The sequence below is a fragment of the Equus przewalskii genome, chromosome 22 (assembly GCF_037783145.1).
Source record: "Equus przewalskii isolate Varuska chromosome 22, EquPr2, whole genome shotgun sequence".
Taxonomy (NCBI): Eukaryota; Metazoa; Chordata; class Mammalia; order Perissodactyla; family Equidae; genus Equus; species Equus przewalskii.
Window position 1 is genome coordinate 22,161,198 of NC_091852.1, and position 27,846 is coordinate 22,189,043.

General features: G+C 44.4%; 1 protein-coding gene across 6 annotated transcripts in view; it reads left to right on the plus strand.

Moving 5' to 3' along the window:
* The first annotated feature begins 2,493 nt into the window (after positions 1-2,493).
* The window catches only part of SMARCA2 (SWI/SNF related BAF chromatin remodeling complex subunit ATPase 2), a 166,772-nt gene continuing 141,419 nt past the window's right edge, over positions 2,494-27,846 (plus strand). For 2 of the 6 annotated variants that reach the window (XM_070590087.1, XM_070590092.1), the window contains exons 1-4: positions 2,494-2,679; positions 16,453-16,713; positions 20,252-20,381; positions 26,353-26,739. In XM_070590087.1, coding sequence (XP_070446188.1) covers positions 16,489-16,713; positions 20,252-20,381; positions 26,353-26,739 — 742 coding nt within the window. In that variant the 5' untranslated portion in view covers positions 2,494-2,679; positions 16,453-16,488. Of the gene's footprint in view, positions 2,680-3,172; positions 3,411-4,312; positions 4,465-4,667; positions 4,762-4,916; positions 5,059-16,452; positions 16,714-20,251; positions 20,382-26,352; positions 26,740-27,846 lie in introns of those variants that run through there. The other 4 variants (XM_070590089.1, XM_070590091.1, XM_070590090.1 and 1 more) reach the window with 4 other exon arrangements.

The following is a 27,846-nucleotide window of genomic DNA, read 5'->3' on the forward strand; positions in this document are numbered from 1 at the left end:
ATTTTACTTTTCAATTCCCATAGTTGTGTGCATATAATGCACGGATACCAACCCTTCCAAGTACTGCATCAAAATTTTATATGAGCTGAAGAATACACACATGTAACAAAGGGAGTGTTTTCTTCTTTATTTTCCCTCTGACAAAATGCCAGAAGGAATGCCCGTTCTCTTCCTCTAGAGTTTTACTAAGATGATTCTTCTCTTTTTGAAATTTGGCACGACAGATGAAAGTGGAATCTTAAAGGGATAAAAAGGGCACTTATTCACAAGGGAATAAAGGTGAAGTCATCAGTTTCTGCAAATTGGCACGTGAGGTTGGCATGTCAAGGAAACAAATTAGGTCCCCCCAGATTGAAACCTAATATTACCTAATGTAATAAGCATTGCCATTAGATTAAAGCCCTTTTATAGGGAACTAAGTTATCTGGCTATGTTAATAGGTGCATTTTATTAGGCAGTTAGAAGTTATATTTTTACTACATTGCTAATTTTGTTTAAGATTTCTTGCTGTATATTTCCCAGTTAATAGTTATACTGGCATATCCTCAGGCAGAAAAACAAGTTCTCACAACAGATTCTTCAGGGCATACTATATTCTATTTCTCTTAGATGTGTTATCTTTTGTTGTCTTGAGGTTCACTTCGGGATAGACAGAAAATTAGGAAGCTAAGGTTGACAGGGAAGGAACAAGGCCTTGGAAAACTACAGGGTGAGTGACCACTGACACTCCTGGCCACCTGACAACCGTGCCCTTGCAGTCCGTCCTCCAGCAGTGGACCAGCATGGTGAACAAGTCTTGTTACTTAATGACCACACAAGGCATTTGGTTTCCTTCGTTGCTTCTTGTCTTCAACTTATCCAGTGCATAGTTGTTTGTTTTCTGGTTTTTTTGTGTGTGAGGAAGATGGTCCCTGAGCTAACATCTGTGCCAATCTTCCTCTATTTTGTATGTGGGATGCTGCCACAGCACAGCTTGATGAGCGGTGTATATAGGTCCCAGCGGGGGAGCCGAACCTGGAACCCAGGGCTGTGGAAGCAGAGCTACCACCTTCACCACTACACCACCGGCTGGCCCCCTAGCTCATAGTTTTAAGTATCCTAGAACCACTTTTCGGACCTGGCTGCTCAAATAGAGTCAATTTTGCAACAGTAAAATGGTCTTAAAATAGGATTTTACTCTAGGGGGGAAAAATCCTAAACTAAGTACTCACTGTGCACTTCGAATGACTAATTTAGACCATTACATTACAAAATAAGGGATAAATCATACTTTTCGTAACACTACGGTACAGGAACAGTTTTAATTTTAAGAATTGAGCACCTACATTAGTCTGAGTCTAGAATAATAGGCCCCTGATTTAAAATCTCCTAACATTCTTTCACACTTCATAAAACTAAAAATAAAATTGTCTCAGCAAACACCGACCTATTCGTCGGGCCAAAGCACGGTATTTCAAGGAAAACTGGAACAAGAGGTCTCAAAACCGCAAAGTGCCAGCAGTTTACTCTTGGTAGCCTTAATTGCTCTTAAATGCGAGGTGGGAGAGAAGAGACTACGGTCTGTAGAGAATAAGAGATTTATTCCCCTTCTTAAATCAAAAGCAGATTCCACGCTTCCACTGCCCCCTAACCCGCGCGCCCCGCCCCCACGGGGTTGTTTTTCCGTATTTTTGTATGTTTTACGCGAAGATGACAGGTGAGGGAAGGTTGAAGTGCTGTGTCTGGTCCACAAGTAAATAGAGGAGTTAGGGCGGGCTTATTTATTTATCAGGCGCTCAGCCTTTCAGCTGTTTTTCCCTCATTGGCATTTGGAAGCTTACAGTCCTTTAGAAAAGAGACAGATTTGGCAAGAATGTTCTTTGTGCCGGCCTCCCTTTTTACGGAGGAGAGTTGGGGCAGATTATAATTACAGCCTTGGGTGGGGGGCGGGGGGTGAAGAAAAAGTTTCAGCCGGCACGACAATGCCTGTTTTTTTCATAGTCAACACTGTGTCACAAACAGCTTTGGTGCCACTCGGAGCCTTTCCCCGGTCCCCTCCCTTTCCCTCTGCAGGCTGGCTCTGGCAGGCGGAGGCACGGTTAAATTCCAGCACCTTCTCCACATACCCCCAAACTACTACGCGCTATTACTACGGCTGCCCTCCCTTTCGCGGCGCCTCCTCCGCTTCCCCAGACTCCCTCCGGAGCCCGGCAGCGCCCCTGAACAGGACTGCCAGCAGAGGGATAACGGACGGCCAACTCCATCAGGGCTTGGGGCTTTCTGCGTCCTGCGCAGTTTCTCTGCTCCAGGCACAAACACGGCCCGAGAGCCGGCGCCTTGCAGACACACACGGATCCACGCATACAGTAGAGCTGTCTCGATCCACATTCTTGCACACCGCCCCCTCCTCCCCCCCGAGCTCCCGGAGTCGCTGAGCGGGGCGAGTGACAGGCGCGTCCCGCCAACCCGCGCCCGGGCGGGCAGGGAGGAGCGGCGCGCGGGGCCAACTGCGGTGCGTCTTCCGGCGCCCGTGGAGGCGGCGAGGGTGGGACGCGGGGCGGAGCCCGAGTTTAGGAAGAGGAGGGGATGGCTGTCATCAATGAAGTCATATTCATAATCTAGTCCTCTCTCCCTCTGTTTCTGTACTCTCGGTGACTCAGAGAGGGAAGAGATTCAGCCAGCACACTCCTCGCGAGCAAGGTAAATATAACTTACAACTCCTTTTTCCTCTTTCCCCTCCCTCTGGCCACCGGGCTGCAGCCGCCGCACAAACCCCTCCGGCACCGCGCCGCCTTTGCTGGGGATTATTCATTATTATCCTAATTATTATTTATTGTGCATGCACGGAGACCAAAACAAACAGGCGGGCCAACCGCCACAACAAAAAAGCCCGCCTCCTCCCCGCGGGCCTCAGGTGGAATGCTCTAACGACAGCTCCCGGGCGGCGGTGGAGGAAACGGGAAAGTTTCAACCGAACCTTGCTGTTCTAATAATAACAGTAATAATTACTACTTCAAGGAGGCAAGGGGGGAAAATCCCAACAAACCACAGCCTCGACCCTGGGTAGGCAGTCAGCGATGCGCTGCCAACTCAAGGTTGCAACACACACACACATTCGGCAAGGTTGCAATTCCCCCATCCCCTTAAAAGCCGGGGGTGGGGGACTGAGGAGGAGGGGGAAGGCAGGAGGACCGGGGAGGAGGATGGAAACGCGACAGTTCATCCCGAGCAGTCCTCCCGGAAGAGTTGGAAGGGGAGCGGGAGAGGAGGGCGAGAAGCCCAGGCTGGCGGCGGGGCGCCAACGAACGCGGCTGCCACCCGCTTCCCGGGGACTTGTTTAAAGGGCTCCGGCTGCGGAGACGCGAGCGGATCGCGGCGGGAGAAGCCCGAGCTGGCGCGCCGAGGAGGCGGCAGCCACCGCCGTGGGGCCGGTGCGTGCTGGATCGGAGGTGTCACCTCCACTTTGCGCTTTCCCTCGGCCAGGGATGGGGACGCTGACCGGTAGGCAGGCCTGAAGGCAAAGGGGCTGCAGGGGAGCTGCGCCCAGAGCTCTGCGGACGTCCCTGCTCCTGGTACCTGGCGGCGGCGCGGGATCGGGTATTGAAGTTCTGGGTGTCCGGCCCGGGCCGCACGGCTAGTAGGGAGGGAGGAGGCCAAGAAGAAGGAGGTCGGAGGTGCCCGCCGGGCTCAGTTACCCTGTCCTCCCCCTCCCCGGGTTTGTTTTCTTTTGCTTTGCGTCTTCCCCTAGCTCGAGCCGCGGGAAGCGCGGGCGTAGGTCTTCTGCGATCGTCCGGGAGCCTGGGGCACGCTGGGGCCAGGGAAAGCCACCGTGGCTGCGGGCCGGGGAGGCCATGATCCGGATAATCCTCTCTGCCTGACTGTCACAAACAGGACCCGCGCGCGCCCGGGCAGCGGCGGTGGTGTTCGCCGGAGAAGGGAAGGGCTGCAGGGGGGAGGGAATGGGGGGTGGCGAGGGCGGGAGGCGGGGAGACCGGGTGGGAGCCTCCTCCCAACGATGACACGCACCCCTTCCTTCTCGCTCCCTGCTTTCGAGTTTGCTTTATTCCCATCCCAACCTGGTTTACCCCTTGCTCTGTTCTCCCCCTCCGTTGGCCGTCTTTCCTTCTCCCGTTTGCGGTGCAAAACATGGCCATGCCATCTGCAAAGGTGTCGCGATGCACTTCCCCAAATAACCGGTCCGGCGCGCCGGCCCCTAGGAGCCCTCCGGCCGCGGGGCGCACACTGATCCTGGTGCCCCGGGTGCCCCGCACCAGGCCTCGCAGCCTGGGCGCAGTTGCACCGCGCGGGGCGGGGCGCAGCAGTGCGGGCTCCAGGGGACACCCGCGCCCTGGTCCGGGCACTCGGGCCGGTTTCCGGTACACGCGGGGAAATCGCCTCCTGCCAGTGTCTGCGCGCTCGCCCCCGCCTCCGCCGCCTGGATTGCATTATTATTTTTATCCGGGTTGCCGTTTGCGGCAGATCCTGGTGAGCGCCGGGCTGGCCGGACTGCTGGGGGTGGGGGCTGGGGGTGGAGGGAAGTTGGACGCGGATCAGGCAGGAAAAAAAAAGTTTGGCAGGGCTGCTAAGTAGGGTGGGGTGGGTTGGAAGGGGGCGGCGAGCTCCTGCGGCTCGCGTCTACGCGCCCTCGGGGCCGCCGCGAGTGTGTCTGCGCGTGAGTGTGAGTGTGTGTTGTGCGCGCCGGGGCCAGTGCGTCGGGAGCAGCGGCGCCGGCAGCCGCTCCTGCCCGCGCCCTCCCCGGGAGCCCCGGGAGGACGAGGCGAGGTTTGGTGGCGGGGGCAGGCGGGGGTGGCGTGTGCATGTGGCCGTGAGTGTGAGTGTGAGTGTGCGCGCGCGAGCGGCAGAGAATCAGGAAGTCACAGCGGCGAAGCGCACACAGACATGTTTGATCGCCGTGACATGACGCGCGCGAGGGAGGAAGCGGCGGCGGCGGCGGGGGCCGGGCCGCGAGCTCGGGCGCGGGCCTAGGGCTCCGGCGGGGAGCCCGGCTCCGGGCCGCGGGCCGCGCCGCCGCTGCAGGCTCGGCGAGCCCCGCGCCTCTTTTTGTTCGGCGTCCCCCAGGTAAGGAGCCTGCGCCGCCGCCGCCCGCTGCGTGCGGAGCTTTCCAGCTCTTTCCCTGCCGGCCCCCTCCGGGCTCCGGCTCGCCTTTCCTGCAAAGTCAGGCGGGCGGGGGACTCGGGCTCCCTGCCCTCCGATCGATCGCGTGGAAAACTTTCCAGCGGGAGGCACCGTGAGGGGGAGGAAGAAGGCCTTGCTGGCTGCTGTCGCTTGTCAGTTCTTTCTCCTTCGGGTCCAGAGACTGGAGTCGCTGCGTCTTGGGGCTGTTGCACATTCAAACTTCGGGCCTAAACGTCCCTCCAACTCTCGCAGGATTTACTCCAGCAATAACATAAATATTCAAAGTCGTCCACTTGGTCTTACCAGGCATTGGGATTTTTTAAGAGAAGGAGACAGGCTTGGGAGTCGAGGGAAGTGGGGGTGTTGTGCAGAATTCATTCCTTCTTTCCTGTCTGCACCGGTTGTTATGTAATTTAGTAGCACATGGGTGCAAAGCCCACACTGGGCTTCTCCCTTCCTTTGTTTATGTAACTTTTGGGAGAGTTTTGCAAGGTTGTCGCCTTTTCTCGCTCCTCCCTAACCTGATGGAGGTTGGTGCTTTTGAAAAAGTAAAGGGACCCGGGTTAGTATTTTCTGGAGAGGTGTCATCATTGTTTCTTGGTCATTATGTAGGCTGTGTTCCTAGGATGTGTAATGTGATAACAAGGAGCACGTTAAGGAGACACGTTTGTCTAACTACATCGAGTGGTTATTTTTACCGTCTCTGCGTTACCAATAGCAGAGTTAAGTTTTAAAATTCCTTTCCAAAGGACTTTTTAATTTACACCTGGTTGTGCCATATTTGTAGGAACAGAATGCTTGTATGAACAGAAAGATTGTTGCTTGCGAGTTGAATAGAAGAAAATTCCTGTCTAACCATCTACGACTCAGAAACCCTTGAGAGCTGTACTAAAATAAAAGCCATCCCCAATGTCGTGTGTATATATAAGTATATACTGATATATGCACATTCGAATGTTTCAGTAATACCTTCCACTAGTTATTTGGGGGACCACTACCCCTGGCTTGTTTGCCAACGCTAGACTTGGTCGGCTTCCAGCCTACTTCTAGCGCATTGGTGGTGTTAAGAGGTGTGGCAGGTTTGAATCCCAGTTGGTGCATTGTTATGCAAATTGAGGCACACTTTCTCTTTTAGGAATCTAATTGCCCTTTTATTCTCCTGGACTTTTTTTTTTTTAAGCTCCCTGACAACTCAAATGTCTGCTCTTGGAAAGGGGGTTTGGAGATGCCTATTAGGTGCAAAAAAATGTTGATTGAAAGTGGACTGAGGGAAAAAAGCAAACCTGTAGACTGAGGTCCATCTACTTTGTTGGGGGCATTAAAGAGAGATGCCGTATTGGTAAAGAACGCTGTGAAATAAATTAGGATTTGGGGGTCTGAGAACCCTGGAAGAATTGGCACAGGAGAGCGAGTGCTTCCTTCGATGTGGCCCTTCTCCTGTGAGTGACATCAGTTCCATCCCAGCTTCGGGACCTCACTGCACTGTGGTATTTCACAGAAAATATTCACCACAAGAGTGTGTTCAAAGCAGCCTTAGATCTTTTCTCTTGTTCGTTTTTAAAGTGGTTTTTGAGCATTTCTCTCGTCAAGTTTCTTGAAAAGTGCTTTGACCAACACCTGAGGCTAGGAATTGACCAAAAAAAAAAAAATTACCTCTGCTTGTATTATATTGTTAATGCTTGAATTATGTTTAAAACATTTCTGACAGTATAACTAGAAAGTAACACTTTGGCAAATAATTATTTAAAACTTTTTCTTTGATTAGGTTTAAGATAGGTCATTTTACAGACCAGTATAAAAGAACATCTGACTCTTTGCTGGGAGATAATTGTGATACCCGCCTTATATTACTGTAACATTCTGACATTTCATTTTAAGGCCTTATTATGTATTGGAGCAAGACCATAAATCAGAAAACTTTCATAAATTATAAAAGTGGTGCTGTCCTCCAGTGTTTTCATGGTTTTTTTTTCCCCTTTAGAAGTCTTCCTTTGTAAACAAGGCCTTTGTTTGTCAAACTCTCCTAGGTCAGCAGGTTTTTGATACTCCCGAGAAATAATAAATCACTATTTATGACATCTTGACACGCTGCCATGAGAACAACTGAATTGTCACAGATATAATGCTAAGGAGCGTTTCCCAGCGCTAGTATATTGAGGGTGTGTTGGTAGGTCCTGATTTAACCACCAGAAGTTTTGATTCTCGCTGTTTCTGGTCAAGACAATTTTAAGGGAAGTCATGGACAATTTGTTGCTTAACATGAGTGGCCTTAGAAAGCTCTCTATAAATGAGTCACACTTCTCTTCTGCAGTATTTCTGGCGAACTGATGAGAAAATTTCCCTAATGTCAAAAGCCACATTTGGGAGCTGCTTCTTTTTTTTCTTGTCACTTTTTTATATAAAAGAATTGTCTTGTGAATTGCTCCTTTTCCTTAAATGTGTTCTGTGGATTGTTTTTGACCAATAGAGGATGCTGAATTTTCTGTCATCTTTGAAAGAGTTTGTATTATGGAAATTTTGTCTCTAGTCAGTTACTAAAGTCATGGGTCATTCCATAAGTAGTTGGGAATAGAAAATGCAGAAGGTGGTAAGTAATTTGGTAGAGTTTTTAGGAAGGCCAGGGGTGTTTATTTTTTCTACATAGAAAATCGTGACTTTATATTTACCAGGGAATATGGAAGTCTAAAACTTAGTTCTCTCAGAGTCATTGTGAAAGATAGCATATTTATTTGCCTAAGATATTTATCACCAAGTTAAATGGGACCTTGCAACCTGAGTTTGGAAAACTTTACAACTTTATTACTGTTTATTATGACTTTATTTTTTCTCGTATTAATATAGTAGTTTTCCTTGAAAGTGTTCAGGTTATGTTAAAGAGAGCTTTTTAGTAATACAAGTCCTAAAGATAAAGATACTTGAGTAATTAAACTTTAGCAAAACATATAATAGAGCTGATGAAATTCAGGAGCTAAATAGCTGGGTGTTTCGAATGTTGGGTATAAACCACTCATTAATTCACTCATTTGGAAGAATGCTTTAGATATGGAATATGGGATTTTTGACTGAAACTTTGTCGTAAATGATGCCCTTCTAGACTTCTGGATTTTTAATACATTATTATGTAACTGGAGGCTACCATGAATTGTGATATTTTATTAGAAATATAAGACTTCCAGGACATTCAGACAGTTATAATCAGGCTATATGTCTCTATGATGTAAAACCTTTAAAAATATCACAATGTTCTGTTGTAGGTTTAGATGTGGAAGCATCAGCTTGACCATCAGTCTGTTACCAACATATCATCTACTTCTATGCAAACAGTCATGTTTTAGAAACTTTTTAGAAACTGATCTAATTTAAATATGAGTTGGCCCTTTTGTAAATTGATGAATGGAATCCACAGAAGTTGAAATACATTTCAAGTTTAAAAACCATTAAATATAATTATAACTCCTCCTTCTGTTTTTTTTTTTTTATACTGAATTCAGAATTTGGGAGTTAAAATTACTTAAAAATAGAAAAAAATCTCTGACCAAATGGATTGGGATAAGTTGGTTTACAGGCTAACAGTAGTCCAAAGGAAATTCTCTGTCCGTTTGTATTTAGATTGTGATTTTCCATGTGTGGGATGGCTGTATATTTCTTTACCTCCTTCATGTTGTATATTCTAGTTTTTACCATCCCCTGGGAGATGTCATTGAACTTGGAAATTGACTGTCCATGAGGAAAGCTCTCTCCCATCTCTTCTCCCTGTGCTTTGTTGAACTGGGCATATAATAGCTTTGCAAATATTTGCAACTCTTTTGTAGTTTATTGTTGTGCTGTATCCTACATGTACTAGAATGCTATTAAGCCAAGTCCAAAATTCTGTAAAACATAAATGATCAGCAATTGAGAACTTGTGTGTTTTAAAGAATGTACCTGGGGCTGTCCTGGTGGCGCAGCAGTTAACTTCACACATTCCACTTTGGCAGCCCGGGGTTTGCCAGTTCGGATCCCGGGTGCAGACATGGCACCGCTTGGCAAGCCATGCTATGGCAGGCGTCCCACATATAAAAAGTAGAGGAAGATGGGCATGGATGTGAGCTCAGGGCAGTCTTCCTCAGCAAAAAGAGGAGGATTGGCAGCAGATGTTAGCTCAGGGCTAATCTTCCTCAAAAAAATAAAGAAAGAAAGAAAGAATGTACCTAACCATTTAAACATATGAATAGCAAATAGCAGAGGCCATGTGAAACACGGAGAGATTAGGGTAAGCTCTCTTGGGTCCTTGGGTTGATAAGGGCTTCAAGATGGGGTAGGGTTGCTGCTGGAGGAGGATGGGTGTGGGGGTGCTGATCATCATCCGAGATCAGAAGAAAGCCCTGAGATGGCAGGGACCTGTGAAGCTGAAGAACCTGTGGGAGGACCAGTGTACCTATTTTGACCTGGTTGCCCAGGGCAAGAGGTTCCAGTTGGGGAGAATTTTCGGAAGATCAAGTTGGAGATGGTAGAAAGACTTGACTCCCAGGCTGCATGAATATTTTATACAGTGTTTTGGAGGCTTGTCTCTCAGAAGTTTTGAGCAATTCATGAACAAAAGCAATTTGAGAGTAATCTGGCAGATGGAGGATTCAAATTCAGAGTGGGAATTGAAGCCATTATAAGGATCCTCACAGTAATGCACAGTTTTGTACAATAGCTCACAAGGTGTCTTCATAGCTAATATTTTATTTCATTCATACCAAAATTGAGCCTGTAGCTGGCTACCAGCATGCCTATTCTGTAGAGGATGAACTTGAAAGTCAAAGAAGTCAAATGAACTATGTGGTGATTTTTTTAATTGTAAATGGCCATTATCCATTTTAATTGCAGGAAGCTTAAAGGGTTCTTTCTTGAATTTGTTGCTGTTATGAAGGTGGGGCAAGGGGAACATATCAAAGCTCGTCCATCATATAACCAGGGTTTGTTCAGCATATAATGATCCAGTTTTACTGCTAAGTCAAAGTGTGCCATCTCAACCAGAAAGGTGTTTAAAGTATGTACTTTAGATTCTTCTATGTTTAATGTATAAATAAAATTATCTGAGCAGACAGAGAAGGAAGTGGCTATCATTGATTCCTTTTTTTTTTTTTTTTGAGGAAGATTGGCCCTGAGCTAACATCTGTTGCCAATCTTCCTTTTGTTTTTTCCTCTCCCCAAAGCCAGAGTACATAGTTGTATATCCTCGTTGTAGGTCATTGTAATTCTTCTATGTGGCTTAATGAGTGGTGTGTAGGTCCCTGCCCGGGATCAGAACCAACGAACCCCGGGCCACTGAAGCAGAGTGCACAAACTTAACCACTTGCCCCAGGCTGGCACCTTATCATTGATTCTTAGCAGTGTCCCAAATGAGGTTGCCTTACAAAGGGGCCTAACAGAACCTAGGAAGGATGGGTGTACATGTAAATATACATGAAATACTACATTTCAGGGTGTCATGCTTTGAAATTAGCTTTTGTTGGTTTGGTTTGATTCTGACCAATTGCCTGGCAGTTTGGTGTTCAACTGAATTTTAGAAGTGATAACTGCCCATGATTACCTTTATGACTACCAATAGACGTGAGTCTTGGGTTAGAGAGATGCTCTGCTGTGGTGTTTTTTTGTTGAGTGGCTTCTAGTACTTTCTCTTAAAAACCCTTTTGAAAAGAATTTTTTCTTTTTGTGGAAATGTTGGCTGTCTTCACCGAGGAGATCATCGAATTTCATCACAGGTAGACTCTTCTAAGAACTGACTCATGGAATCCACAGGGTGATAATGTTAACAGCCAGGTTCCTGTGGGGGCAGTGCCTGGGGGTCACCGGGCAGTAATTAGCCGCTGCAGAGTTTGTTCTTATCTTTTGTCTTGCACAGAGCTGCCTCAGAGCCTTTGCCAGGTCTGACTCTGGGCAAGGACGATCCCAAGGCAGTTTATTTAAAGTGAGGGCAGCCGCCCACATCCTAATTTGTTTCCTTGACTGAAGGATGACGCGTTCACAGAAGCCTAACAAACAGAGCATAATTTTAATCCCACCGCTTTTTCAAACATCTTCGACGTTGAACGGTAAAACGACAGGAAAAACCACAAGAGAAATGTTTTCCATACTTTTCCAGAGTTTTGGTCCAGCAACATATCATGTTAACTTGAAGCCCAGTGTGGTTTTTATCCGTGGCACAAATCATGTTGCACACTGTTTAAAGTTGCATGTCTCAGACCAAGAAGCAAGAGCTTTGGTAATGTTTCATCACCTATCCTGACAACCTTGGCCTCTAAACCAGAAACTTTGGGTAGATTTATTTCCTTTATCTTCATTGCTGCTCTCCTTACCCACCCTCTGCTCCCCTATTAGGCACAGCAGTGCTGTGTCCCAATTCTAAAGATATTGCTACTTCTGGTGGGGGAATTATCAATCCGGTTATAGAGAAAGCTGCATCGCAAACAAGAAGCCCTTCAGGCTGAGAGAGATGTTCTGAATCAGCAAACAGATGTAGAAAGTACACTTACCTTAACTGTCCCCTGAGCCTTATTGTTCCCAGGTAACAGCCAGAAAAAAGACTTGAGTTATTTTTAGGGATGTGGACTGGGCCTAATTTTGATTTCTAATATTCTGCCTTTGACCTGTACCCCAAAGTCTTTCTATAAATGCTGCAGTGATAAAGGTCTGCTGGAGAGCCAGCATTTCCCCACACTTCCTTATGACGTCTGGTGAAGAGTTATTTAAGAGGTGTCGTCTAGCCAAGGTGGTTGTGCTTCCCCAAACTTTCTCTGTGACTAAAAAACACGTTTCTGGGAAACTTTTTTTTTTTTTAACTTCAAGGCCTGGCTGAAATGCTGCCTTCCCCAGGAGGCCTCTGCTAATGCCCTTTTTCCTTCCTCCACCCTTCAAGCTGCAAGTCGTCTCTCCTGCCCCGTGCCTGCATTGGATGCTTTAGCTGTGGCCCTCTTGTCTTGTGGGATCTTCGATTTGTTCTCTCAGTGTTGTTTATGGTTTAAGTCCTGCTTCCCTGTCAGACTTGCAGAGGCCTGGGGTACGCCTTCTGGTCATTTTTATATATCCTGCAAGCCTGTGCCCAGTGGAGATTCAGGACAGTGGGGAATAGACAAGTAAAACCAGCCTTCTGGATGTTCGATTGAATGTCATCAGCTATTTCTTCAGTTCGTGACATTGTCTCCGATTCACATTCCCTCTAGGGCTTTTCTTTACTTCTCTGTCCCCTCCTAAATTCATATATTATCCCAGCCAAATCTTAACCCTTGCAAAATCTCTCTGCCATTGCTTCATCTTTGTTTCTACACCCTGTGTGTTGTTGCTCTGGCCCAAGTGAAAACTTGCCATGCTAGGGAATGGCCTTGCCTGAGGAGTGTCGCTGCTCAGTTTTGGGCTGGGAGTGAAGAGATAAAAAGTTCTACTTATAGATGTGACTTTGGGCAAGCTATGTGGTCCCTTCCTGGCCTCATCCTTTAAATGGGGATGTGGCAAAATGTCTCCTCAGTTCAAGTCACTAAAATTACTATGAAGCACATGTGGGTGCATTTAAATATTACCGCAAGTGTGGGGGTCTTTGGTATTTCAGTTGATTGCAGTAAGAGAGTAAGGTACACGTTTTGTCATAGTTGTCACGGTTGGACCAGTGACCCTTAAAATCCCATGAACTTGAACTCCTTTTCATATGCAGATGGGTGTGCTGAAGCTTTCAGCTGAGGGGTAAGGAAGGTTGGGCTGCGGGAAGATGTCCATCCATGGTGGCAGGAGTTGTGGGAAGCTCTGAGGACTTCTATTTTTAAAAACACACACTCCCCAGTTGTAAAGACAGGAACGTCAGGGCGAAAAAAAGACAGGGTGTACTGCTGAAAAATTCTTGGCTAAGAACACAGCGGCATGGCCCTCAGGGAGTGCTGGTCTGAGGTAGAGAGAGGCGAAATGGGGGAGGAGAGGGGACTAGCGATGCCTATGTATGGGGAGGTCTCTGTGCCTTACCTCCCCCCACACACACAGATAACATTTTTTTCAATAAAGTAGCCACATAATTGTGGAACAGGTCGTTCTTTTCTGTGACAGTGTAAAACTCCTTCCTGCCCAACACGAAAGAGAAATAGGTTTTGAGTATTATCTTGTGGACAGACCTACTATTACCTTATCAAGGTTATCTGAACCCTCTTCCCTCCCCCATCCCTACCATGTCTGCTGCCACCATCGCGGCCCCATCGGCATCATTTCATTGGTACCTTGAAGAAAAGAAATAAAAGGGTTCGGATTCTTAGGGATCCCAGTAGGGTTGGTGAGGGAGAAGCTGAGTTGGCCAGTACTGGACGTTGAGCCTTAACCACAGTAAATTAGGAATAACACTTGCCTCTGCTTCAGACTTGCACCTCTTTGTAATTTATACCCCCGAGTTGCTCTACACTGTGGAAAAGTTTAATTAGGTCCTCAAGCTGTACGATAAAGTTGTCACCAGGAATGAAGAGGAAGAAGTAAGAGGCCGGGACTAGAGCTGCGTGTCTGAGAGGAGCCCCTCTTCAGTACGCTTGAGTGATGGCAGCAAGGTGCAAATCCGGGGACAGGCCAGGTCTGCCATGGAGGTTCACTGAGGAACGCCACCACACCCAGGACTGGAGGAAGTCTGCGAGATGCTCCAAGTCAGGGACAGACAGGTGGAGGGAGCCTTGAGATGCTCCTCTCTCGGGCCAGAAGAAGCCTAGAGACCCTAGAGGAACAGCACTTTGCCCAGGGCCCCAGGGTTGGTGGTGGCCCTAAGAGTAGAAGATGAGACGTCCAGGTCTCTGGACTCCCAGACAGAAGCCAGAGAGTGTCACATTCAAGTTGTGTGACAGTCCAGATTCCTGCCATTCATTAGCTGTGTGGCACGGCCAAGTTTCCTCATTTGTTAAGCTTTGCTATTTCTCTGAGCTACTTTCTCATTTGTTCGTCTGTTCTGTTGTGTGGACACATTCATTCAGTCCATGCATCTGAAGGTCCTCTTCTTATTAAAAAGTCCCCTATAGAGCATGTTCCTATGTTAACATTCCGCTTATATGCCCATACTTTCCCATTTCCCTTCTCATATTTTTTTTTCCCTTAAAGAAGTTTTTAATAGTTTCCTTTAACAAAAAACGAGGAGCATTTTTATGGGACTGTCTACAAGTAATTACAACATTCTACGAGATTCCCGGATGAAAGTGATCATATATGCAGAAAGCAGTTAGCATTATGGGATAATATATATTAAAATATAAAACGTGAAAAGTAAGACTTACCAGGCTAGCCAAGTATTTGTATCTTCATTGTTCAAACTGTAGTATGTTACCCGAGGAGCTATTGAAGCCCATTTCAAGGTAAATCATAACAGGAAGTAAGCAATTTCCTTTTATTCACTAAAAACTAAAGAGGTGCATTAGTTTGCTGAGATACATGAAAGAACATTGTAACTTGTAGTACCCCTGAATTGACGTCAGCTTCCTAAATTTAAAATGCTGACTGAACATGTGTGTGTGTATGTGTATGTGAGGGGGTGGATGCAAAACAAAATGTGACTTCCGCCTGCTTTGTTAATCACAAAGAATAAATAATAACACTGGGCTCTCTAGTGAATTGAAGGCTGTAATTCACTCTCGAGCTCCCCTGTTGTTTTAGAAACCACTTGAACTGGGTTCTCTGAGGCCCGTCTTGTATCAGCAGACCAGTTTGAGTGATCCCCTGCTTATAATCACCCCATAGTAGCCTCTCATCCTTGCCTGTTTTAGCCTTAATTCCTTTATCAGAATGGCCTAAATTCCTGCCTACGCTTTTAAGATTTCTTTGTTTGAACACACCTCAAACACTGATTACTCCCCAATTTTTTATTTATAAAACAGTTGACTGTGTTACTAGTTTGCCCTTGAAATTTTGTCTGCAGTTCATTCAGATCTTTTTTGAGCCCTTACTACATGCTGGTTGGAGGTGCTGGAGATACAGGAGTGAAGGAGACCAAGACCCTGCCATCACGGCCCTCACATTCTAGAGATTCAGTGAGAGGGGACAGTAGGTAGCTAAGAATGGAAAGAATGTTTTCTTTTTGTATTTCCCCTCTTAACTTCTCATTTCGCTGTGGAAAGAGCCATGCTATGGGTGACTGGGCCCCTATAGTCTGATTCCATCCCTGCCACTAAGTAGTAGATAAGCAAATCACTTAGGATGTCTCATTCTGTATCTTGTGAGGTTGACAGCAGGCTGTGTGTACAGGTATTTGCCCCCAGATATTATCATAATATCTAACAATTGCTGTCACTAGTGGTATTTAGCTGTCTTGCTGGGATCATTGGTATCCATCAGAATTCAGAAAACAGCTTGTTTACTCATTTTGGTCCATATCCAACTGCAGTGGTACCCACCCCATGAGGCACTTCTCTAGTGGGGATGCTGAGAAATCTTAGAGGATGGGTGATGGAATATTGCTTTGCTGAAATTGGAGAACCAGAATTTCCACACCAGTCTGTGGTGGGCCCCAATCCATTAGTCATGGATGACTTCCCTCAGGAGTCCTGGACCATGGAGAGGCCTAGGACAAATCCCTGGCCTTAACTGTCCAAGTGGTCTACAATTAATAGCTGGCAGGAAGACTGCATCTTAAACTCTCCCTTCTGATCGCTTCTGGTGTAGTCGAGGTGGTGGGGCAAGTGATGCTAAGTAAGAGTAGCTGCTTATTGTGCCAGGCTCAGGGCTGGGTTTTTCACAGGTACCATTGCATTTCAGTCTCAACTAGTAATTGTATAGTGGGTCTTTGAACTCGCATTTGTCTGACTCCCATAACCTCTGCTTTTCCCATGATTGGGAATTCTCTTTCATTCTCAATTTATGAAATTATAATTTTTTTCCCCTTTTAACTATCCGCAATTCTCTGTGAGCTTTGAATGCCCATTTACTTATGAAAATGGGTCTTGATTGGATAGTTTTTTAGGGGTTTTATGTTTTAATGGCTTTAGGGGGTTAATAACTTGTAAGGTGCCCAAGCCAGTAAGTAACAGAGAGCATCTGTTGACTTCAGTAATAAATTTTAAACTTGTTTAGAATTCTGCTTATGTGTTAAATTTGAGTTTCTCCAGTGAGTCCTTTTTGTATCTTAGATGATTTATATCTTTCTGGGGAATCATTTAGAGTGTTTTTTTCTTTTAAACAAGTGGTCTTCATAAAGACTAGGGCAGATGGATATATATCACACTTACTCAAACATCTGGACTAGACAGGGCAGTTCTGTTTGATGTTTGTTACAGAAATGGCACCATCAAATACTAACAACTGTTTTATTCTAATCTTAACATCATGTTTAAAACATTCCTTTCTCTTTTCTTCTTTGCAACTCAGTATCGCTCTCCTGACTGGCAGAGACAGGAGGAGTAGATGTCCACGCCCACAGACCCTGGCGCGATGCCCCACCCAGGGCCTTCGCCGGGGCCCGGACCCTCTCCTGGACCCATCCTTGGACCTAGTCCAGGACCTGGCCCCTCCCCAGGTTCCGTCCACAGCATGATGGGGCCAAGTCCTGGACCTCCGAGTGTCTCGCACCCTATGCCTACCATGGGGTCTGCCGACTTCCCACAGGAAGGCTTGCATCAAATGCATAAGGTAAGAGCGCATTCTCCCGTTCAGTCTTGTTTCCTGAGTCGTGGATGGCTGATATTCCTGATAACCCCCCTCTCTTTTGTCTACTATTGTTAACAAGAGAATCAAGCTAGGTCTCTGTCATATCTTGTATATTATTAAAAACATACCTCCTGAGGCTCTTTTCTTGTTACAGATGTCGCACCGGGCAGGAAGATCAGATCTTGGCTTTAGAAAAATCCGAGATAAAATATGCGGTTCTGATGGTTAGATCTGTGATTTGTGGGTTACAGGTATTTTGGCTCAGTGAAGAAGTTTATCAGTAAATAAGTTTTGTTTTTTTTAAGTGACTTATATCATCCATGAATGAATGTGCTGAAAAGTATTTGTCCCTAAAAATGTTGATATTTATTTTTAAAATTAGATCTCAAAGAATGAAAGGAAAATGAGTTCTTTGCTAATGGATTTTTTTTTTAAAGCCTTTATGGAAATAAAGTACTTTCTAGGGGGTCCTAAAGTGTACTTTGCCGTCTTTCTGTGAAGTGGCTTTATTCTGCTTTTGGAACAGGGCTCTGGTCTTGGAGAGCTCAGGTCCAGTTGTAATAATAATCTGCTCAGGTTATAATAATCCTCTATTGATGAGGCTCGGTGACCAGATTGGTATGATTTTGGCATTATGCTTTCACAGGAGACACAAAGAAGAGAGCACAGGCTTTTGAGAAAGTAAACAAGATGTTCTGCAACTGTTTGCTTTGACAGTTAGCAGTAGCCAGGGAACATCTATGAGGCCTTGCGTGTCACCCAAAGATTGTAATACGGGACAAGTAGAGGTTTTGCATCCCTTTTGGACACTGTCACAGGGGGATGGGGGCGGCGGGGATGCCTCTTGATATTAAGTAGACAAGCTGTGTAAGACACTGGTTTAAAACAGAAGGATTACTGTAGCAAAGAGCAAATCTTTCTTCTAATTGTGTAGGACTGTTGGTCGATTTTAAGGTAAAGCATCGGAGCCCGGAAGAGAAGATCCGATTTTTACAAATTTGTTATTTGATGATTTTCAAATCAGGAAAGTAATATATGCATGTTTTGAAAGTAAAACCGTACTGAGATAAATACAGTCATGTGCCACTTAGCAACATTTTGGTCAGCGACGGGCCGCATAGACGACGGTGGTCCCATAAGATTAGTACCATACAGCCTAGGTGTGTGGTAGGCTGTACCATCTAGGTTTGATGTTCGCACAATGATGAAATCACCTAATGACGCATTTCTTAGAACCTATCCCTGTCGTTAAGCAACACATGACTGTAAAAGAAACAGTTAATCCTGTTTTTACCCCAGGGATCAGCTTATTGTACGTGCTTTTCACATCTTTTACATTTAGGAAAAATGCAAGTAAGCACGGGCATGCAGATACAGGTGTGATTTTTCTAAACATTTTCTTTGACCATAATAGAATCATATTGTCATTATTAATTAGTCTGAAACTTACTCTTTTTTTTTTTTTAAAGATTTTATTTTTTCCTTTTTCTCCCCAAAGCCCCCCAGTACATAGTTGTGTATTCTTCGTTGTGGGTTCTTCTAGTTGTGGCATGCGGGACGCTGCCTCAGCGTGGTCTGATGAGCAGTGCCATGTCCGCGCCCAGGACTCGAACCAACGAAACACTGGGCTGCCTGCAGCGGAGCGCGCGAACTTAACCACTCGGCCACGGGGCCAGCCCCTGAAACTTCCTCTTTTCATTTAAAAATATATCGAGGATAGATATCCCTGTGATATCCCCGAGTTCTCTTCGTCCTTTTTTTGTTTTTTTAAAACACATTTTTACCTTGTCAGGTATCTGAGGAAATAAAGCTGGTTGTTTTCGATATCATATTTTTAGGAGACGTATTGAACATGTCGACATACTGAAGTCATTAAATTGTCTTGTGTTCATATTAAATTAATTTGGGAGCTGTATTAGAGATCTGATCTGTCACTTGTAAACCTTAGTCCAGGTGGGTTAAATAGTTTCAGAATGGTTCAAGGATGCTCACCTCCAAAATGAAAGAAAATTTGATGGAAAGACTTCACTAACCTTTATTATTATTTAAGCGTTTAAAAGTTATATGTGGGAGCGAGCGCTGGGTCAGTGTGACTTTTGTACTGGATTGTTTTCATTGATAATTATCTCTTCTGACCCCTCCTGTTTGATTTCCTCACACCTTTGTCACCCAAATTCTTGTTGTCTATGAGAGAGACGCTCATTTTTGTTTTGCGCTCATGCTGCACGTTTTGCATGTTTTGCCACCCTGCTTTTCCTTAGCCCCCAGCCCTGCAGATAACTGCCTGCGTGGGGACATGGTCAAGTGCCTGGAGTTCGCACCTGCCGACCAGATGCCTTCACTTTCCTAGATTCTTTTTATAGGCAGCTTTATTCCTTGTCTCTCTTCTCCTTCTCCCTCTGCGCTTCAGCTTTTTGCTTTTCAACATTACTAGAAATAAATAAACAAGTGGCCTAAATACATCTGCTGCATTGCTCTGATTTCCTCTCTATTATTACTATTTAACAGACTCAGAGACACTCTTTAGACCAAATGCTTCCCATTTTTCTTCTGAACATCCTCTTTATGGTAAATTTTTCCTCTTTTCAAGCGCATGCTTTTGACTCTGCAGAAATTAACTTTCCTTTCTCCAAAACTGCCAACACTCATACTTTCTTGCTTGAAGTCATTTGGTTTCTATAAACTCCTGGAAATATTCCTTTCAGGCTGTTTTGAAAATTGCTATTCCAGTTTGGGGAGGAATAGACTTTTTCTTTTTCAAACACATGCTCCATTGCCCAATTCTGGATTGGATTAACGTCAATTCAATAGTTATTTATTGCATGTCTGTTGTGTTCTAGGCCTCACGTCCTGTTTCCAGCCCCTGTGTTCTTTACTTTTTCCAGGCTGTGCCTTTAACCTTTTTCCGTCTTCCTCCCTCTGTAGAATAGCTTCATCCATTTCACCTTCCGTCCATTTCAGAATTCACTCGCATTCACTGCTCTACCCGTCTGTTCCTCTTTTCCCAACTGCCATGGAACTTTCTGGTTTCAACTTTTAAACTTTCCATAGTTCCTTCCCCTCTGATGAAACAAAATTACTGAAAAAGTAGATCATTGCAGACACTTCAAACAGTCTTCCTTCAGACTTTGGATGAACTTCAGCCTAATGCAGGTTTCAGGACTTACTTAAAAGGGTATGGACGAGTAGTTTGTATTTGTCTACCTTGTGAACAGGACTTCATTTTTATTTGCAGGTTTTGACGTTACAAAAAAATTGTCAACTGTTTAAAGCCTTGACTTTGGATTTACAGATAGTTTCGATGATCCTATTGGTGTAGTCTTTTTATTTTTTTGTCCCCATCTATAAAATATATGTAGTATATAATAATATACGTCATGTAAGTGTAAAAATAGGACTATCATATGGATAGTAGATGATCGTCCACACTTCTGAAGACTTTAGGGAGGGGTCTTAAAACTCCAAATAGAAATTTTGTACCTTAAAGCGGTGTCTAATTGATGTCCTTTCAATGTTACAGCCCATTGATGCTTTGCACGACAAGGGGATTGTAGAAGATCTCCATTGTGGATCCATGAAGGGCACCGGCATGCGACCACCTCACCCGGGAATGGGCCCTCCCCAGAGTCCGATGGATCCACACAGCCAAGGTCTGTGTCTGCTACGTACCTGATTTTGGCTCCATACCTTAGTCGTTCATCTTTCCTATTGGTTATTTTAATTATGACTTCCCAAGAACACATCTAAGGAAGATTGAATCCAGCAGGTGTCTTTTCCTTCTAGAAATCTCCCCCAACCCTCACCAACACAACTTTATGATTTATATGGGCAGTTTTATTTCCAGAATCTTGTCATTTTACTAGTCACCATGTGTCCAAGCACTTTGCAAAGTGCTTTATGTCCTTTATGCAGAATCTTTATCGTGATCTTGTAAGGTAAATTATGTGACCCCCGTTTTATAGATGGGTAAGCTAAAGCTCGGAGAATTTACCTTGTTTTCCTAAGTTTACACATCCGATAAGTGACAAGGCCAGAAGGGGAATGCAAGTCTGCCTCCTAACCACAGCATTGACGTGAAGATAAGATGAGCCCCCTGTGTCCCTTGAAGTGCGCGCTCATACACTGTCTGTAAGCTGGCTTCTTCTGGCAGTGGGATCACCTGTCATTGCTGGTGCGTGGCTGTGTTACTCTCCTAGAGCTGCTGTAACAAATTACCACAAACGAGGTGGCTTAAAACAGGAGAAACTGATCCTCTCACAGTTCTGGAGGCCGGAAGTCTGAAGTCAAGGTGTCAGCGAGGCCACGCTCCCTCTGAAGGCTTTAGGGAAGAACCCTTGCCCCTTGCTGGCTTCTGGCGGTTGCCTGCAATCCTTGGCATTCCTTGGCTTGTAGATTTATCACTCCAGTCTCTGTCTTGATGTCCACATGACATTTTTCCTGTATGTCTATACCAGATTCCCCTCTGCTTATAAGGACACCAGTCATTGGATTAGGGCCCGCCCTAATCCATTATGGCCTCATCTCACTCGGTTACATTTGCAAAGCCCCTGTATCCAAATAAGGTCACAGTCACTGGTACTGGGGTTGGGGCTTCAACATAACCTTGTTGAGGACACAATTCAACCCACGATAATGGCCAGATCAATATATGGTATATTTCTCTTCTCCTTCATGGCTTCTTCCCTCACTATTGAAGGCATATTAAGATAACTCAAAGTCCTTTGAATACAATGTAACCTGTTGTCAGAATCATTGTATGGTCATTTCAACATGCAAGGGGCATGGGTTATCTAGCACTAATTAATAATAATATGTGGATACTCAAATTCAAAGCTTAATGGTTTTATGTGTTACTATATACACTCCTTTGTAATTTAATGTGTGTGAGTTTTTTTCCTCCATCCATGATCAGACACCCATCCACCTGAGGGAAGACTTTTGGCTCTCAGGATTTAGAAAATGTATTCACAGTTTTGTTGTTGTTTTTAATATGAATAAGCAAGTCATGGAGGCACAGGAGTGCTTCTTCACTAGTATTTGAATGTATTTTTGAATAGCCCAGACTCTAATCTGAATTTTGATGGTAGGCAGGCGTAGGTGTTGCAGATAACTCATAGAATCTTGGCCATGTCAGAGAAGTACCCTGAATCACTGGGACTTTTTGCAGTACAGGAAGAAAAAATTTGACCCATGCAGTGTTAAGAGTAGATTAAAACAGCACTTCCAGGTTTATCATTTAAATCCTGAGGAACCAGATGTGTTCACAGAGCTAACATAGATCTCATTTTTAATACCTGGCAGGTGTAGATGAGTTATATTCAGGGATTCTCAAAGCCAGGTGCTTGCTGTATCTGCTCCTGGCTTTGCAGTACCTCAGGTCGTGAGGCCCTAGGAAAACTCCAAAAGAGAAACTGCTTTAAAGGCATGAATTATAATTGAGAGCGCTGTTACTTTTATTTCTCTTAAAATTTCTTTCATTGCTTGGTTCCCTTCTTCAACTTAAATGATGATTTTTCTTGGAATCGCCAACACTTGGCACAATGTCTACCACGTGACTGGAGAGATACTTGGTAAATTTTGTTCAATTAGGTAGTGAAGTGAACCTATGCTTTTAAAAGTCACAATTTTAAGTGGATCTTAATTTTGATATAATTTTAGTAAGTTATAATTATTTTGAAATGCAGAGGCCTGCATTCAGTGGAATCAGAATTAGCATGTAATATTTTTCTCTAAAATAGTAAAGTGCATCGTAGGCGGGGGAGTGAGTTACTTAAAAGTATATTTTTGAATAAAGTATTATTGGTATAATGCAGTCTTATTCTATATAATGACTTAAAAAGACTCTGTAATAGCATGTATCTTTAAGAAACCCCACGTGGAAGCCATGTCTAAAGGCACAGGTAGAGAGAGAAGTGGTATTGATCAGAAGGCTGCCAGCTCTCACTACCTAGCAACTGTTAGGTTATTTTAGGGTATTGGTTGAGAAGCAAAACCATTTCCTTCAATAAATACTGAATTGTGAACCTTATGGTCCAAATGATAACATTGTTTATTTTTGGTCCATTGGATAGAAAAAGCCTTCAAAGGCAAGTATATAATATTTAAAGTGTGTGTGTGTGTGAAGAGAAAATTCATATAAAATTGGCTCTTCTAAGTTCAAGATTATTAAAAGGAGAGAGATGATTGCTTCTCTTTGAAGCAAGGTGAAGCTGGGAAGATAATAGCCCTTGAAGACTCGGGAAGGAAAACTAACACTTTTTGACTTCTTTTGAATGAGCAAATCAAACCAGATTTCAAAAACAGCATATTCTGCATCAGCACTGTCATCCTACAGACAAATGTGTATTCACTCTCAGGCAATTTCTTCACTTTGTTTTCTCAACTAAAGATAATTACCAAAATATGTTATGTTGTTTCATCATTTAGATTCTGTTTTTCCTGAAGTTTTATGGAATGCTAGTCATGTAGGAAAAAAAAGGCTCTCTTTTTAGCTGAAACATTGTCACATTTTTCATGTCATACTATGATAGAATGATTGTATTAACATCCCCTATAAATTCTAGGAAATAATTTTTCCCAACCCCAGTTTCTTCTCATCACATTTGAGGTAAAATTCTGTGGTAGTGGTTAATTCTGGAAAATAATTTTTAGTCCACTCTTAGTTTCTTATCAAATTTGAAGGAAAATTATTGTGTATTAATTTTCAAGTGACCAAATTACTCTTTTCATAGTTTGAATTATTGTGTTTAATGGAACTGTCTCACCTTCATAACTTTGTCTTGCCCGTAGTTCATAGTTTAAAAGAGTGATTTGAAAAACAGTGTTATATAGTTGAGCTGAGGCTGGATTGTCTAATGTTTTGGTGCATTGTATTAGGCAGCCTATTATTTATCATTGTAGGCTATCATTGATGACCTTAGGAAGTAGGAGAGAACAGAGGACAGGAGACATTTAACCCATTTCAACCCCTGGTAGTAACCCTACTAATGTCAATAACTTTGGCAGGAAGTTCTTCCCCCTCTGGTAGATGAAGGGCTGGCCAAAAATATGTCAGGAGGGTGCTTTCCTATGAACAAACTACCATTTTGTACCAGCATGACAATTAAGGGGTGAATGTAAGCCTCATTAAGAGGGAAGGATGTTAATGATGAAGCTAAGTGTATGGTTATCGATATTCTCTAAGTGTTCGTTGTTATAAATAACAACATACTGGGATTTCAATTCTGCTCGTCTTGCAGGCTGATTTCAGGAGGATTTTCTTGGCTGGCGTATTTGGCTAGCTAACCCTAATTGCCGCATGGTGCTTCCTAATGGAGTAGTCATTTGGGGAATAAGTTAGCAGTTCTGCCGTTTCTCTTCAGGGTAGGATTTCTCTGAGTGGAGTTCTACTTCTCACCAGTTGATAGGACAGACCCTCCTCTTGTCTTAGGGGATCAGGCTAAATTTGTTTCCCTCTCCCAATGGCAATTTGAGGTCAAAGTAACCATATTCTTTATTCCCTCTAGTCTTGTGAGTGGTGACGGTGAGTCCCCAGTCCAGTGTCGGTCAAATATTCTGGGGCTTCTATGATTCCACATAGATGCTCTGAGCTGTTTCAGCTCACACTTAACATAGCATCAAACATACTGCAGAGGTCTAATAAAAACCTATGTGATGACCTTTATAATGGTGACGTGAGTGCATTTATTTAATCTAATCTTTTATATTGTGTCTTAGGACACCTTCGACTTGATTAATTAGCAGTTTAAATTCAGGGCAGCCTTTCCGATGGCGGTCGGCCACTTTGTTCTCTCCTTCATCTTGGATCTCCCTCCAACAAGGCTCAGTGATATGCTTTTCTAGGAATTCTTTGGCCAGGCTGTCCGTTCATCTCCTGAAATAAATTCTGTGAAATTTTTGTACATTTTGACTTTTCTTCCCCAAGCAAAGTATTCTTTATTTCTCATTTAGATATCTTAAATCCCAAACACATTGCTCTTGTTTTTATGTTCTATTGCAAGTGTTTCTAAAAGATTTTTGAAACTTTTAAGTCCTTAACTTATTTTTGTAAAACCAAATTAATATTAGATCATGGGAAGAGCATACGCATTGGAATCAGACAAACCTTGGTTTGAGTCTTGGAGCTGCCAAGATCTAATTGTGTGACCTTGGGTAACTCGCTTACTCCCTGAGTCTCAGTTTCCTCATCTTAAAAAATGAGGTGACAATACATATCTTCTGGGGATGTTGTGAGGATTGAAAAAATAACATATGCTCCACGCATATCCTTTTAATTCTCCTTACCATTTCTGTGCTCTCACAAGCCTTGTATCCACTGGCCAGAACCACCATCTTGCCTTTGGTCTTACCCACCCATGGCAAAGTCCTTGGAGACCAATGATCTAATCTTTAGTCATAACCAGTGACATAAGCAGTGACTGATGATCCTAAGAGTATAAACACCCCAGCTTCTTCACCCCTTCCCTGGGATGATTTGGAGGCAAATTATTTACCTTAGATTCCAGAGCTTCTGCAAGAGATTAATCTTCAGACACCCATTGCAGCAGCTGGTAATAATACACCCCTTGTTGGTTGCCTTCCCTTCCTTATATCACCTGTCCATAGCCCTGCCAGTGTCCCTACACCTTCTAAATAAATCATCTGCACTCAATCCTCCCATCAGACTCTGGTTCTGGGGAGAACTCAACTAAGATAGCATGTACAATGCCTTTCGTAGTGCCTCCAACAGTGGAGGCCGTCCATAATTGCAAATTATTCATAACGTGCATAATAATAAACCAAGTAATATTTTCTATCCCCATAAGAGACTCTTCATTCCCCCCTGCAATATAGTAGACACCTGCAGGTTTTGTTCTCTAGGTTGGAGCTACTTTTAATGTATAATACTATACCCTGGTGCCTTTCCTTGAGGTGTACAGTAGCCACTAACAATTTGCCTTCTAGGACACTCATGGCTATTGATCACTTGCAATGTGGCTAGTCCTTGAGCCAGCCCTGATGGCCTAGTAGTTAAAGTTTGGCCCTCTCACCACTTCAGTGGCCTGGGTTCATTTCCCGGGCATGGAACCACACCACCCAGCTGTCAGTTGCCGTGCTGTGGCAGCGGCTCACACAAAAGAATGAGAAAGACTTACAGCTAGGATATACACCCATGCACTGGGGCTTTGGGGAGAGAAAAAAAAAAAAGAGGAAGATTGGCAACAGATGTTAGCCCAGGGCAAATCTTTCCCTGCCAAAAAAAAAAAAAAGAAAAGAAAAGAAATGTGGCTAGTCCAAGTTGAGATGTGCTGTAACTTATTATGAAAAAGAGAATGCAAATTATCTCTTTAATGATTTTTACATTTTGAAATGATAATATTTTGGGTCTGTTGATTTAAATGAAATACATTATTAAAATTGGTTTTGTCTGTTTCTTTTACTTTTTAATGTGACTCTTAGAAAATTTTAAATGATATTCATCATATATAAATAAATTTTAAATTATATATAATTATTAAAATATATATCCTTAAAATTTCTATTAGGCACTGCTGATCTGGCAAATTATCAAAATATTCAGGACTGTCTCTCTGTCAGGGCCATCGGGAGCAACCTGTGATCGCCTTTTGTGTTTTCTTCTAGGTTACATGTCGCCACACCCATCTCCGTTAGGAGCCCCAGAGCACGTCTCCAGCCCTATGTCGGGAGGAGGCCCGACCCCACCGCAGATGCCGCCAAGCCAGCCAGGGCCCCTCATCCCGGGTGATCCACAGTCCATGAACCAGCCCAACAGAGGGCCGTCGCCTTTCAGTCCTGTCCAGCTGCATCAGCTGCGAGCTCAGATTTTAGCTTACAAAATGCTGGCGCGGGGCCAGCCCCTCCCCGAAACACTGCAGCTTGCCGTCCAGGGGAAAAGGACGTTGCCTGGCATGCAGCAGCAGCAGCCCCAGCAGCAGCCGCCGCAGCCACAACCGCAACCACAGCAGCCGCCGCAGCAGCAGGCCCTTATTAACTACAACAGACCATCTGGTAGGTTAATATGCAACCAAATGAATAATGCGATGGTCTAACTCGGATAAGGAAACCTGCTACGTGCATAGAAGCGCTGGGTTGGTAGAAAGCCAGGGCTGACTTAGCCTTTTGTTGTACCTCGCTGGCTCCCTTGTCTTGCTTCATTTAGTTGGCCAAGATTCTGGGTCTCCTCTGCCGTAGGGTCCTAGAGTGGTGCCTCTTAACCTTTGGAGACTGGTGCAAGCTGGGGACCTAGGAAGAAGGCACTGTCCCCCATGATTTCACGTTCCCTTTCAAGGGGTTCAAGGTTTGTCGGAAGCCCATCCACACACCCCGGTTAAGAACCCGTGCACCCAGGGCATTCCATCGCCACAACACACTCCTTGAGTCGGCTCTCCTCGAGCCGTTTTATGTTTGTTGATTTATTTACTTCTACCCCTTTTTGTTGCAAAAAGCATTTGGGGAGGCTTCCAAGGAGCACACCTGCAGTCAAATAATTATCAAGCAGAAAATCAGAAACAAAGGAAAATAGAAATTGAGGTCAGGGAGGTCGGGAATGTGGGGACCACCAGAGCGCCCCTGGTTGCTGCATCTGAGCTTCCAAGATGGCTTCAGGTTCCTGGCATCAGGAAAGGAGACAGGTTGGGTACCTAATTCTCACCATTTGGAAGGAAGCTGCTCACCCATGCTTCTCAGAGTACACAGAGCCTTTATACTCTCTAGCATGAGAGTACAGAGTAGATTTCCCTTGGGGGATTATTCCTCAAATTATTGTTTTTATTAGTAATATAAGAGGCACTGCACGATAGAGGCATCAGTAACATTTGTGCATCATAAATAGAGTAACAGAATCCACATGGCCTATTTCCGAGATACCCCAGCATCAAATCTGAAGCTGCAACATTATGTAATGGGTCGAAATGAGATGGTCCTTCGTATGGCCTACTGGTGGTCTGGCTTGATCCCACTGATTGAATTCAGAGGTGTAAGGGGCTATAGAATGACCTTCCATGAACACTGTTTTCTCTGGCAAGGTTTTGTTAACAACTGGATAAGTAGAGTGTTTATGGTTCTATTCTAACAAGAGCTTTGAATTCCAGGGAATTTGAATTCCATAGAATTTGA